Source organism: Polyodon spathula, chromosome 21 (assembly GCF_017654505.1).
Source record: "Polyodon spathula isolate WHYD16114869_AA chromosome 21, ASM1765450v1, whole genome shotgun sequence".
Taxonomy (NCBI): Eukaryota; Metazoa; Chordata; class Actinopteri; order Acipenseriformes; family Polyodontidae; genus Polyodon; species Polyodon spathula.
In genome coordinates, this window is record NC_054554.1 from 6,235,754 (window position 1) to 6,249,074 (window position 13,321).

At 37.9% G+C, this 13,321-nt stretch overlaps 2 protein-coding genes across 5 annotated transcripts; one reads left to right on the forward strand and one right to left on the reverse strand.

Moving 5' to 3' along the window:
- The first annotated feature begins 1,778 nt into the window (after positions 1 to 1,778).
- Positions 1,779 to 5,854, forward strand: LOC121296313. 3 transcript variants are annotated; one of them, XM_041221726.1, is made up of 3 exons: positions 1,779 to 2,612; positions 3,663 to 5,038; positions 5,343 to 5,854. In XM_041221726.1, exons 1-3 carry the CDS (start codon positions 2,283 to 2,285, stop codon positions 5,521 to 5,523), a joined length of 1,887 nt encoding a protein of 628 aa, XP_041077660.1. In that variant the 5' UTR covers positions 1,779 to 2,282; the 3' UTR covers positions 5,524 to 5,854. The 3 variants fall into 3 exon arrangements, with proteins under 3 accessions (XP_041077660.1, XP_041077661.1, XP_041077662.1); XM_041221727.1 differs by having other exon boundaries at positions 1,781 to 2,612; positions 5,320 to 5,358; XM_041221728.1 differs by having other exon boundaries at positions 1,923 to 2,612; positions 3,663 to 5,081; positions 5,343 to 5,358.
- Positions 5,855 to 6,102: 248 nt separating this feature from the next.
- Positions 6,103 to 12,818, reverse strand: tk2 (thymidine kinase 2). 2 transcript variants are annotated; one of them, XM_041221747.1, is made up of 10 exons: positions 12,545 to 12,818; positions 12,054 to 12,091; positions 11,622 to 11,696; positions 11,147 to 11,200; positions 10,459 to 10,548; positions 9,861 to 9,934; positions 9,368 to 9,456; positions 8,891 to 8,970; positions 8,705 to 8,785; positions 6,103 to 8,298 (listed from the first exon to the last, which is right to left on the reverse strand). In XM_041221747.1, exons 1-10 carry the CDS (start codon positions 12,714 to 12,716, stop codon positions 8,188 to 8,190), a joined length of 864 nt encoding a protein of 287 aa, XP_041077681.1. In that variant the 5' UTR covers positions 12,717 to 12,818; the 3' UTR covers positions 6,103 to 8,187. The 2 variants fall into 2 exon arrangements, with proteins under 2 accessions (XP_041077681.1, XP_041077682.1); XM_041221748.1 differs by lacking the exon at positions 11,622 to 11,696.
- Positions 12,819 to 13,321: the final 503 nt, after the last annotated feature.

Sequence of the window (13,321 nt, forward strand, 5' to 3'; positions counted from 1 at the left end):
GTAATCTATGAAAAAGCAAGCTTCCCCACAAATGTGAGATGACACAGTGGGCTTATTTGCTAACATGCTGTGTTATTCCTCCTTGGAGCACTGGATTCAAATCCAGATTAATTCCTTCCTTTATTTGCAAAGACTTGGTTCATTTACCTTATATTTAATGAAAATGCAAACTCTTCCATGGACGTGAGATTACACAGTGAGCTGATTCACAAATATGCTGTGCTGTTCTCTTTGGGGAATATGGTTTAAATGCAGCTATTTCCTTTTATTTTGAAATAATTTTATAATTTTTTATAAAGCCAATGAAAAAGAAGACGGTTCCATGAAAGTGAAATAGCAAAGTGGGCTGATTCACTAGCATGCCATGTTCTCCTTGGAAAACTGGGTTTACATGCAGCTGATTCCTCCATTTTTTTTTTTTTTTAAAGACAGTTAATTTACCTTATAGTCAATGAAAAATGAAGTTCTTCCATGGAAGTCAGATGGCACAGTGGGCTAATTAATTGGCATGCTGTGCTAGTTTCCTTGGAGTACTAGGTTCTCATCCTGCTGATTTCCTCTCCCTGAAAACAGCAGCTCAAATCCAACTCCTGGAGGTGAGTTTTTGAGATAAGTGATGATGTTGGATCTAACTAATGATGTTGGTTGTGTTTCCACAGATGAAGGAGAAGAAGACCTGCCATGTGGTGGTAGGTAGGAGAGGGGGGGGGGTCAGCCTTCTCTCAGGCAGCAACAGTCCCACCTTCCATGCGGAGTGACAGTCCTTTCTAAATAGGCAAAGTTAGCAATGCTATTAAGGTGTCAACATGCCTTAGCATTAATACCAACCACTTTGGCATTGGTGACTAAAGCATGAAAAAAAAAGACTTGATTTATTGGCTTTGCATGGGTGAGCTCTAGTAATGCTTTCCTTTTCTTTCTGCAGAAGTGGAACTGGAGGGAGACAAAGTGGATTAATAAAAGGTGTCTCAAGATTCAGGGAAATGGAAGATTTTCATGGAAAGCTACTTGTTTAGAGGAAGGAAAATGTGTCCATAGCTTAGTATTTGTTGAGAAAGGGTATATCAAAGGGGTTTGTCTTATGAAACATATACAATGTTCCAGTCCAAACTATTGAAGAATAACCAGTAAATATTTAGCGTTATTGTGAAATGGCGCCCCTAGTGGTAAGGATCTTGGGCTGTTACATCATTTGCTCAGTGGGTGTAGTGCTGGTAATAAACAAGGATGTCCATAGGTTTTATTCTTTAAACACTGGTGGCACACTTATATTCTTTTACACAACGACAAACAGGGGGGTAGAGGGGAGAGGGATGAAGGGGGAGAGGGCATTATTCAGGAAGGACAGCTCATATACACTCCACAGCCTCAGGGTGAAGCCTGCTCAATGTCATCCAGGCTCAACAAGGGCAGGCTCCATTCCCAGTCATGAGAGAGGCAGGTGGAGAGACACGTCGCAACTACACACTGGTCTACACCTGCATGTCAGTGTCTGTGTGCTGTATCTGTGTGTCTGTGATGCAGTTGGTATTGTGTGTCTGTGTTTGTGTACTGTTAGCACCGATTTGAATATTCATGACTTCCACTGCGCGCCTGTCCTAAAAAAAAAAAAAAAAAAAAGTAGTATCTTTCTGTATATTTATCAGGGGCGGCTCCAGAAATAATTACTACAGAGGGCTTGTGGAGCCAAGGAGGCAATTTGGGGTTAATAAACTGAGGCAACCCAGAGCAACATAATGTTTTTTTTTTTTTTTTAGCAGTTGTTATCTCTGAAGTCATTATCATGACTGCGCTAATATAAATACTTTGCGAATGTCGCTGATCCTGGGTTCTTGTGAGTCAAGAACTTTAATCAGCACATGGTAAGTTATGCCACACAAGGCACAAACGAGAAATAAAAAGACAGCATTTGTTTTCCAAGTTAATTTATTATTTATTAGTTATGGCAGAACCGCCGCTGAATTAATTACGAAGTTTCACTTACATAGTTAATGAAACGAATTTTGTTCACTTTCTGTTTCAAATTGCCAAACAGTTTGGTGCAAAGTGTAGCTGGGTCCATTTTTGACTGACACTGCATAAGACCTACCGAATTTCCTTTTAAGTATCAGATACACCGTCTAAACCAATCAGAGCTTCAACACACACACACACACGGGCTGCCAATGCAATGTCCATGTTGATGACAAATAAGTTAAGCGCTTTAACTATTACTTCCGTATTGACGTTTGTAAAGCAGAACAAAAACAAGACAATTAACCCAGAACCCGACATTTACAAACATGAAGGACTGTAAAAGTACAGTAACAAGCAACGAAGTCTACGTGGACTATTTGAACTACTATGAAAGTGCCTGGCCCGGAGGTAAACGTCTAGTCTGCAAGGACAGAAACGTGACAGAAAAGGCAAAGCAGTTCCTCAAGTCCGAGTCCAGCACAGGAGAGAGGTTCACCGTTTTTGGTTTTTATAAAATTACTGAAGAGTGCGTCAAAGCGAGTAAAGGGGGGTGTCGGGATGTGCTCAACGGGCTGATAAAAGCCACTGAAGTCCTAGAAATGATTTGTGTCAATCTGTTTCTGTTCCCTTGGAGAAAAGAGATCAGATCGCTTAAGGTAATGCTAGCATTGCACTGTCAGATATTGTATTGCAAACATTAGCCATATCTGTGTCTGATAAATACACTACTATGTGATTTTGTCTGGTAAACACACTTTGGTGTTTATTCATAACAGATGTTGAATGTAATTTATATATATATATATATATATATATATATATATATATATATATATATATATATATATATATATATATATATATATATATATATATATATATAAATTATTCAAAAACGAGTAACGGGTTATGATGAAGTTCAAAGATTAACCTATTTATAAATTAACTTAAATTTTTAAATTAGACGAATATTATATGGAAATGCACATTCATTTTAATATACAGTATGTATAACTCAACCATGTAGGTTAGTTGTTCTTGTCTATACATTTCCATATAGATGTCATACTGTTGTATAAATACAGTTATATATAATTGATTAAAGGTTTCCATATGTTGTTTAGCTTCGCCTGTCCTCAAACAGTGAAGGGTTGTGAAAGCATGCACTAAGTATAGCACAGCGATCAAGGAACATTTTAGGTAACCTGACACCCTACAGGTGTTGAGCTCCCAGAACTAAAACAGGGGTATATGGAAAGGGCATGACTCAGAACACAATCTGTGGGCTCTTCATTTCCTCTTTCTGTGCCCTGCAGCTGTTCAAACAGATCTGCAGTTTTAAACTGGTTGGTGCAGTATGTGTGCAACGCATTGCATTCCACACTAATGTAAAGTAATGCTTCACAAGGGTTGGAAATTATGCTCCATTCGCTTAAACACTTAAATGAGATAACATACATTTTCTGAGCATTTAAGAACCATTCCATGGATGCAAAGTAGCAATGTAATACTTTTGTTCATGTAGGACAGAGGAAGGGCAAGGTTTTGGTAAAATGGCACTCTTATGAGCCGGGAGAGACAATGCCTAGAGTTTGAAGGTGTAGGACCGTGGCGGTCCTCATTTCAGTAGCTTGTAAATCACATTGTAAGATCAATTAGAAGCCATAGAACTTAGCAACCTAATTGTTCCTCTTCTTTTTATTCAGACCTTTACCGGGCCCTTTGTGTACTTCATTCAGCCTGTGCTGCCGCAAGACGTCATCACCAAAGTCCTAGAGTGGATAGGGTACAAGCCAGAAACGGAGACTGAATACAGACTGAGCAAGGACAATGACTATACAAGGGCCAAACAAATCGGGTTCGAGCTGTTTCTGGCCAGGCAAGAATGTGAGTGCATGCTGGAAGCCATGGCTGACATGAAAGACTCTGAATGCTTGGAAGTCCTTCAAAAACGATCTCCAGAGCTTGGTGGGTATACTGAGCGCTCTGAAAGTTTAAAAGATGGGTCACAGCAAGGAAAGCTGGCCCTGCTTATGGAAGAACAAGCACCAGTGGAATCTGTTTTTCCTCCTGAAACTGCATTAACACAAGGTGATCAGGTGTCTTTTGAAACAGTGAGTGCTTTTGAGGATTCAGATAAAGTGCCACAGAAAGCAGAGTTAACCTCTCCTCTGCTTGTTTTAGACCAATCCAAAGCAGATAGATCTACAGAAGTGAAAAGCACAGTTTCCACTTCTATTGGTGATGACAACTCCATCACAGATATCTATGCTGCCTATCCTGACCTTGCTATTGGCCAGAAACCCATCTTCAGAGAAGCTCAGAAGTTAAAGATCTCTGCACATGATGGTAACAGTTCAGAGAATCCCAGAAAGCCTGACTTGGCCATGGAAGCTTCCCAAGCAGACTTCAATAGAATTGACGATCAGAGTGGCTCCCTAGCCATTACCATGTTCTCTGATTCTGAATTTCAATATTCTAACGAGAAGGAAGCAGGAGCAGAGACAGCTGCCAGCCCTACATATTTCAAAGACCCAAAAGGATCAGGTTTGTTCCACAGTTCTTACAAAGAGGTTCATTGCAAAGCGGTTTCTGAAAAGCAGTCAAACGTGGATGAGTTCGCTTCAATGCTTACCAACATGAGGATTAAGGAGTGTAATGAGGAAGACCTGAAACACCCCATTGAAGAGACATCCCAGCATGAAAACAGTGCCTTCAGTGAATCTGTCTTTATTAATGTAAAGCATCCTGGTTCACCCAAGGACTTGACACGCCAGATTGTTTGTAATCCCTCCCCAGTTTTGATATGCCAACTGCCTGACTACAGAAGCCGTGTGGAGTTAGTCTCTAATGGGAGGCAAACATTCTCAAATGCTGATGCTCTAGGACGCATCACAGAGCCACCTCAGTCTTTCTATATCCCACCCAAAAGCCTTGAAAACCAACACCCCATTGAAGATTCAGCTGACTGCAATTCCAACAACTTCTTTCAGTCAGAATGCAACTACGGCGAGAACTGTCATCCACCACTTGTTACCAGAGAGCCACAGCAACCAGACCATGACGACAGCTATGTTTTCTTGTAAAAAAAAAAAAAATCTTTGGCCATATATTCATGACAAAATGTTTGTAATTTTTACCATAGTCTAATAACTGAAAATGTGTATTTACTGCCTAATTTTCAGAAAAAGCAATTCTGAACATTTGGAAAAATGTAACCTGGAGGCTTGTTTAAATATATAAATATTTACATATACAAGAAAACATTGTAATTCATAAAGAAACAAAAGAAAATGTTATTTTTATTTATTTATTTTTAACTTAGTGGTCACCAATTATTTTTATTATTTTCTCCCAATTTAGAATATCCAATTATTATTTTTAAGCTCTGCTCACCGCTACCACCCCTGCGCTGACCGGAACGGCGAAGACGAACACACGCTGTACTCCAAAGCATGTGCCGTCAGCCGACCACTTCTTTTCACACTGCGACCCACCATGCATCCACCTTGGAGCTATGGCGTCGGAGGACAGTGCAACTGGATGCGCCACTCGGGAGCGCCCTAGAACATGTTATTTTAACAAAACCGTTTCTGATAAAAGCTTTTAAAATTATAAGTTTGTATTTATTGATCATCTGTATATTATGATTTGAATACTGAAATACTAAATAGTAGAGAATTATAATTTGATCCTGTTTTTATTACATGATGTTTTAGTGTATCAGTTCATATCAGGGTTTACAGGTGTGGTTTTATTTATCTGTGGCAATAATGCAGACCAAGGGCTGTAGGGTAACAAAGAAGCAAATGTGATAAGCTTCAGGCAGATGCTTTGTTTGAAGTTAAGCGCCCTGGCGTAATTAAACTGGATGAAATCTTTTCAATAAATATCTTAAAAACAGAATGTCTGGTCCCTACTCCCATTATTTTAATTAATCATCTAATATAATTTATTAACACCTGCTGTTTTCGCTTTCCATTTATAACATTTTAGGGTTTAAACAAGTCCACTATTATCAAATGTGACATTATTCACTGGAACACAAAAGGTAATAGATGAGAGGGGGGGGGGGGGGGATTGATTTTAACCTTTTGGATGGTATCCCAGCAATGAAAAATAAGCATATAAAAGTGTTTTTGACCAATTACTTTATTAACTTTTTACCAACTTTAAAAACAAAAACTGGAGTAAGTTAACATAATAACTTAACATATTCAGGTATATAAAGCTGTAAACACACTAAAGACAAAAGCAATAACGTTTGCAAAATGCATACAAGAACAGTTGAGCTGGAGACATGCTTGCAATAGATGCCCACATTTTGGGCCTGTTCGGAATTTTCTTGTTTTTGTGAAAATGACAGCGGTTGTCTCAACAGCACCCACGTGAGGTTACCATCCACACGTTAATACAGACAGACTGGTACCAACATATCGCCACACCCAGACAATATCTCTCAGTAACATCAGCTTCTTAGCCATGATTATTTACACATGGATAAGCACATCTAAATATCAAACATGTGATGTATTTAACCCTTGGAGACTAACCAACATTATTATATAGTATGTACAGTAGTATAAATTCGAAGAAAAAAGCAGTAATGAAATCTGATTTAAATGAAACATATTAAAGCATACACTTGACAGTCAGAATTTTTAAAACCAGTTTAAAAATAATAAATACATCACTGAAATATCTGTTCTTATCTTGGTATTTTCTACCTTATTTTTTAATGCAAGTGTTACTTGACTGAATGTTTTAGGATAGACTATCACTACCCGTGATTCATAGTTTAGACAAAATATAACATTTTGTGCATTCTTTGACCCATCATAACGCTGTTTAGAATGTATTCACTCTACAGTATCAATCTGGTCCACAAAACACGGAAGATACATAGTTTACATCTATTGCCATAGATTTATGAAGTTATTCTTCATAAATCACAATAAATAAGTCTAAACCAACACCAAAAGGTGCACTATCTGTGTACAACAGTACAGTAAACATTAGTTAGTCAAGAAAGTACCACATCAAAAAAAGTTTTCACAAATCTTACTTGTTTTGCACATCCATTGACTAAACAGGTCTCAAATGTGCAGTTTTGAAAGAAACACATACTTTAATATGAAAACAATATCTGGTACTACTTTAGGTTGAAGGAAGCTCTCCGTTTCTAAGGCTTATTCTTGGGGTTACCTGTCTGCATTTCCGCTTCCCGAGTCATGTCACCTCAGACGCATCTTCTGGGTCAAAGCACATTACTGGCTGAAATCATGTCAGTCAGCAGAAGAAGCAGCTGGTTGGTTAGGCAGTGCAGTACCAGACATCATTTTTTTACTAAACCATGTGTTTCTTTCAAAACTGCACGAGACCTACATAATGAAAACGTATGGACCTAGTATGTTAGCTACAATTACTTTAACAGTAAAACTCAAAATAAAAGACTTCTTGAGATTCCCCACTAAGATAACATTAAGATAAAATGCTAGCCAGATGCCTAAACGTTTTAAATTAACTAAGACAGACAGATCTCCCTGAGACCAAGAAATGTCATATTCCTATCAAGCTATTTTCCTAAACACAACACAGTGGTCTTTTTAAAAGAAACGGCACGTCTCGATGCCAAAAATTGCACCCAACACATGTTACTACTGCATTCCTGCTCCAACAGCTGTGAATAAGGGCAGAGTAGCTGAACCGGTGCCCCTGTAAACAGGTTCTATCAGTGCACTGGCGCTGTCTGACTGGGAACACAACTGCAGAATGCTTCCATTGCCCCGTCTTAACACACTTAGATGCTTTCTTGAGCTCTGTTCTCCTCAGTAAAACATACTCAACTAAACGTCAATTGTCAGGCAGTCCCCATCCATGGCACATTTACGCAATTGATACATAAGCAGTTTACAATCATGATTTTATAATTTGCCCATAACATACCCATGTTTTGCTCAGCTAGCTAAGTTGCCATCTGAGTAAGGCCTTTGTGCTTTAGGTCCTGTGAGCTGGTTCTGCCTAGCTTGACAATGCTTACACATACAATTCTCATTTTGTCCTGAAAGAACCTGTGGAGGTGGGAAGATTCTCGTTAGAATGGTTTCCAGAGCATGATTTTGGACAGTGGGAAAAAAAATAGCATATAAAAAGGACATTAGCTCTCCATAAAACCCTTGTCCACCACTATGTATATTTCTGCTGAAGCTACGCAGTGCTGTGGGACCCAGCCTATTGCAGGTTATGTCCTTTGAACTGTCCGTTGCCGGATGTCAGTATCCGATATCTGTTCTCCTCATACTGTTTCAGCATTGTCTGGAGGTCATGATCTGCTGGAATAACCTACAAAATAAATACAAATGTTACTAAAGAGGTCCAAAATATGGTACCCGGTAGCACATCGGGTAGAATTATTGAGCTACAGCAACTCCTACTGGACAGGCAGAGCCTTCACAGGTTGGGACTTGCCTCCAGGGTTTGGTGGCTCATAAGTGGGGTGCAGTGGTGTGCCGGGGTGAGGCAAAATCCAAGCTGGGTTAATTCAAATTGAAAAATGGGTAAAACATTTAGTTTTACAAATTATTAAAAAAATAAATTTAAAAAAAAGGGGCCCCCATGAATAAATGATAAAACCATTGCGGGGAGGTATCTGAAATGTAAAGGATTTTCTTTGACAAGACATCCAGTACTGTTCACAGATCAAATAATAAACACAACATGCTGTAAATAATATCGCTTGGTGACTTACGAGGACAGGAGCCGGGGCTTTATACAGCGTCTGTTTGATTAGCCAGTCTTCGTACCGCTGATGGACGGCTTCCAAATATTCCTTTTAGAAAAATAAAAATTAAGACCAATGAGAAGGGTATTGATCAGGCCGGACCGGCAGTGAGGATACGTCACTTCAGTCTCAGGCTTTTTGTGTCTTACTTACCAAAGGAATAACTTTCTCCTCTTCTCTGCACCTCATCTTCAGTCTCTCATAGCACTTCTGGGGAGACGTCTGGAGATACACTGCTCAGCATAAGAAAAATGAGACCACTGAGTTTTAGTTTTTAGATTGACTCAAAGAACAGAGCAAAAATGTACTAAAAAAAAAAAAAAAAAAAAAAAAAAAAAGGTCTCTTCTGAGTATGCCCACTACAACATTAAACTTTCAACAAGGAGATGCAGCTGGTATATATTCAAAAACAAGTATTGCAACTGTATAACAAATTATATATGCTGTAGTATTTATTTTTTTATAAAAGGGCAAATAAAAAAAAAGAACATGTTTTACAGTCACTCTGTAGTTACATACTCTGAGTTGCATACAGTTGTATGTGTATGTTATGCCATAAGCTATCAGTGTAGATGTACTGCAAATGAAAAGATGTGTGTGAAGTGTATAACAAGCTGTGAGGGCACTCACCAATGAGATCCAAAGGAATGTCAATGTTTTTCACAATCCACTCAAACCACTCAGTCAAAACAGCAAAGTCTACCTCAGGCATTTTCCCACTGCAACACAAGAATATTTCAGTATTCATGCTGTTTTAATGGCGCATTTCCTAGTGTGAAAGCAAGTAAATACATGATTATTAGTTACAGAGCACCCCCTAGTGGACACATTAAAAAAAAAGGATCTAGATTTTTTAAGGAAAATGCACTCGAATGAAGGGAGTTTATTAAAGATGATAAACATTTTGTAAATGAGAAGAATAAATGTATAATTCATCTGTGAAATGGGTTAATAAAAGTATTACATTTTAAAATATATTTGGTGAAAGACATCCAAAAATAGATGTAATCAGATATAAGCCAAACTTTAAAATAAATAAATAAATAAATAAATAAAATAAAAAATATATACATATATAAATTAAAAAGTATGGAAGTTGCACAAACAAAACAGTGTGTCATACCTTTTGAAGAGATTTTCTACAAATATGTACTTGGCACTGTAGATTGACCGCTCCATCATTCGAATCGGAGCCATCTGAAGAATAGAAAAGGATTACATAGAGGTTTTAAAAGCTCTGCAATGAGTACAGGGGTCATCGTATGGAGGTTCAGAAAAAAAGTGATTCATTATGATAAAATTCAAACTTAAGCATGCACACCTATGGAAATGGAAATACATGGATTTCTAAAATGTGTATAGAAAAACAAAATCTGAAAGTAACTGAAGAATTTAAGGAAGTTACCATTTAGAGTACAGACAGACAGACAGACAGACAGACAGTGTATAAAGATTTAAGTGACGACCCTAAAAATATTAAAGGCTTCAACTGTTATTGAAAATAAGATAGAGAGTCCAGAAGACACTAGGTAAAAGATACCACAGGCAATGCTACTGTTGAAATTAACACTCATATAACGCCATTTAAAAAAAAAAAAAAAAAAAAATCTTAGCTGTGTATTTTAACCAAGTTACTAACCAGTGTGTATTTCAGTAGTTAGTGCTTATATGGGTAACAAGTTAAACACATCTTCTTTATGGTTGAAAGTGTGTACACCTACTATGGGCGAGATGTGCTGGTCGAGCATGGTCAGCTGCACGTAGGTCTGCAGGGTCAGTCCCCAGCGTGGAGGGTCCTGGTACATTAATCCCTGGTGAAGCAAGATAGGGAATAATGTGAATACTGATGGCAGGTCAGACAGAAATAGGTGAGACACAATTCCTAGCAGCTCTGGTTCCATTTCATTCTCATCGATTGAAGGTTTCAATTTGACTCACAACACAGCTCCCAAACAAGAGTCAAACGTTTTGATTACATTTAAAATGATTGTGTCGTTAGCCTCCAATAGAAGAAGTTATTTACACAAGTAGCTGTGCTGCACAATACTGTGCATCATGAACCAGATAAAGTGCTTGATTATACCAGGTAAACAATTTTTGGTTAAATAATTTTATTTTGGTTAAATAATTTATTTAACTTCACTAACCCCCCCCAAAAAAAATGATGGGAGACAAATGTTTTGAGTAAGTGTGAATATTTATGCTTCTAGTGGTTTTGTTAATAAAAGCTAACCCCATGTTTCACAGAAAATTATTATAGCATGTTACAATACAGTAATTGAGTTAGTCAAGATTACAGCTCAGGGTATACATGTTGGTAGTGACACTGTATATATATTAATCACATTAACATGACCATCAGGTGAAAAGTGATTTCTAAGTGCAAATTGTAGCGGTAAATGTGCTTACAAGTGGATTGTGTCCTCTGATGTTCCTCCATTTAGAAATTGGTTCTGTCAACACCTAAAGGAAAACACTTTTTTTACTGTATTGTTTAACTACTGTATATCTGAGGGTGCCTTTTTAATGCTGGTCACAGGTTCAGATACATTGGGGCAATTTGCAAAGGAGAAAAACAGCTGTTAGTTTTACAAAACTAGAATCAAACCACTAAGTAAAAATAGAACTGTGGGTCTCTGTAAGAACAATTTTGTTAATGTGGAATTTCCTTGAAGATTCATTAAAAAAGTAAATAAATGTTTCGACAGTGTGTCCTATTATTCTCAGTGAAACTATAGGGGTAAAATGACCTTCAGTTAACATTCATTCCTATAGTGGGGACTGTGCCTCACACAAACTTTTGCTTTTCCTACAGCCAGACTGGGTTCTGTGTACTGACCCCAGGAAACGTTTGAATCTAAGCCAAACAAGATAAAAACATTACCTCAATATCGCAGGTTTTGCTAAAGTATTCCAAGCAGGTGGTCTTTCCACTAGCAATGTTCCCTTCTATGCACACCTGCAATGAATCACATTCTTTTCATGCAATGCCTGAAACAGCCGGCATGATAATAGACCCTATTACAGTAATTACTTTACATTTACTTTGAATCGCTAGTCATCCATATGAAATGCAGTATCTTCACTTTAACAGTAACATTTCCATACTTTGAACATGTCTGAATCCAGTACTATACTCTCTGTGACATGTTGTTTATTGCAGTTTCCACATCCCAGATGCATCTCTAACACCACTTAATTAAAATTGTCTATTTCAGTGGTAATACCCAGTTGTAATTCCCCTTTTCAAAACAATGTTTTAGTACAATCATGCATGTACATTGATAGCTTTTATTCAAGATTGTAATTTACTTACAACTGACTTTCTCTCATCTCCGTTCCGCATCAGTTTACCTGTCGTGAAAGACAACATTGTTAATTACCTACTAATCCACAATGTAACTGACATGTCTAAATTCTGCAGCTGATAGCCCAGGTGTGGTTTCCCTAAGTAACCCAGTGGGTAAACTCTTCAGTAGGTTGACAGTACTGTGGGCGCTCAGTTGACAGGTGCTTCTGAATCCAAGACTGCACAAATGTGTGATATTTCCCAAAAAACGAAAAGCAATCACTTTGAATACTGAGGACTTACTGCTGACATGTACTGTTGGCTACTACATGGTTCTATATGAATTCTATCTGACGGCAGGCAAGCCTAGCATCTGATATTACTGATATTGTTGTAGTGTTACCCAACCTGTAACATTGTACATTGTATTAAATGATACTACACAAGCTATAATGACATAGGGTGCGCTTTAAAATAAAGTAGATGTAATATAAATTCATTTTATTTGTTGCACCTACTTGTATAAGGCGTTCCAGTGCTGTATAATCGTCTCGTCTGTTTCACTTGCTGGGAATGACACATGTGTTTTGGTTGAGAAAGCCTGGGACTGCTTTGAGCAAGCAATCGTTCTAATGAACGATGGACCAGATGCGCCCACTTTAATCTAATTAACATTTTAGAAAAGGACATGGTCCCAGACTTGTTAGACTGTTTTAAAAAGGGTACTATTTAACCACCTGACCTCTGCATCGGCCATTGCTGACGTCGACTTAGCTTACTTCCTCCTGTCACAGAAACGTTTCCTTTCGCAAGCGAACAGGGGGTTGTATCAAGCAGTGGCGCGATATTCTCTTAAAAAGACACACACCAGTTTAAAGAGCTCCAATATCTGTTCAGATAAAATGTAAAGTAAGGTATAACCCTTCCAGCAATTAAAATCAGAGATCACCACAAATCGTATTAATATGAAGCACATACTGTAGATGCTTTATACTATCGTCATATGCTGTAGTACTTCATTTATATAACACACGATTGTATTGATGGCCTGCTGCCTCTCACTCTGTTATTATCAAATTCAATAAAACATCTCCATGCTACAAGTCAGTTTCAGCCATGATATGTAAGAAAATCAAACAGACATTGTATTACACAAAGAATAGTTTCAAAAGCAATCACTCGTTTTTTCAGTGAAATTGTAGCACTCAGGAAGCAGAAATAGCAAACCACCCCTTGCTACTGAAAGAAAGAAAGAAAGAAAGATAGAAATGCATTTGGTCATATACAACAACTGA

Excerpts from the sequence above, each read along its gene's own strand:
- LOC121296313 (XM_041221726.1), top strand. The coding sequence starts at position 2,283 with ATGAAGGACTGTAAAAGTACAGTAACAAGCAACGAAGTCTACGTGGAC. Across the intron at positions 2,613-3,662 it reads AAGAGATCAGATCGCTTAAG|ACCTTTACCGGGCCCTTTGT; the intron begins GTAATGCTAGCA and ends CTTTTTATTCAG. Across the intron at positions 5,039-5,342 it reads GACGACAGCTATGTTTTCTT|CTCTGCTCACCGCTACCACC; the intron begins GTAAAAAAAAAA and ends ATTATTTTTAAG.
- tk2 (XM_041221747.1), bottom strand. The coding sequence starts at position 12,716 with ATGTCCTTTTCTAAAATGTTAATTAGATTAAAGTGGGCGCATCTGGTC. Across the intron at positions 12,092-12,544 it reads CACTGGAACGCCTTATACAA|GTAAACTGATGCGGAACGGA; the intron begins GTAGGTGCAACA and ends CTTTCACGACAG. Across the intron at positions 11,201-11,621 it reads GCAAAACCTGCGATATTGAG|GTGTTGACAGAACCAATTTC; the intron begins GTAATGTTTTTA and ends GTTTTCCTTTAG.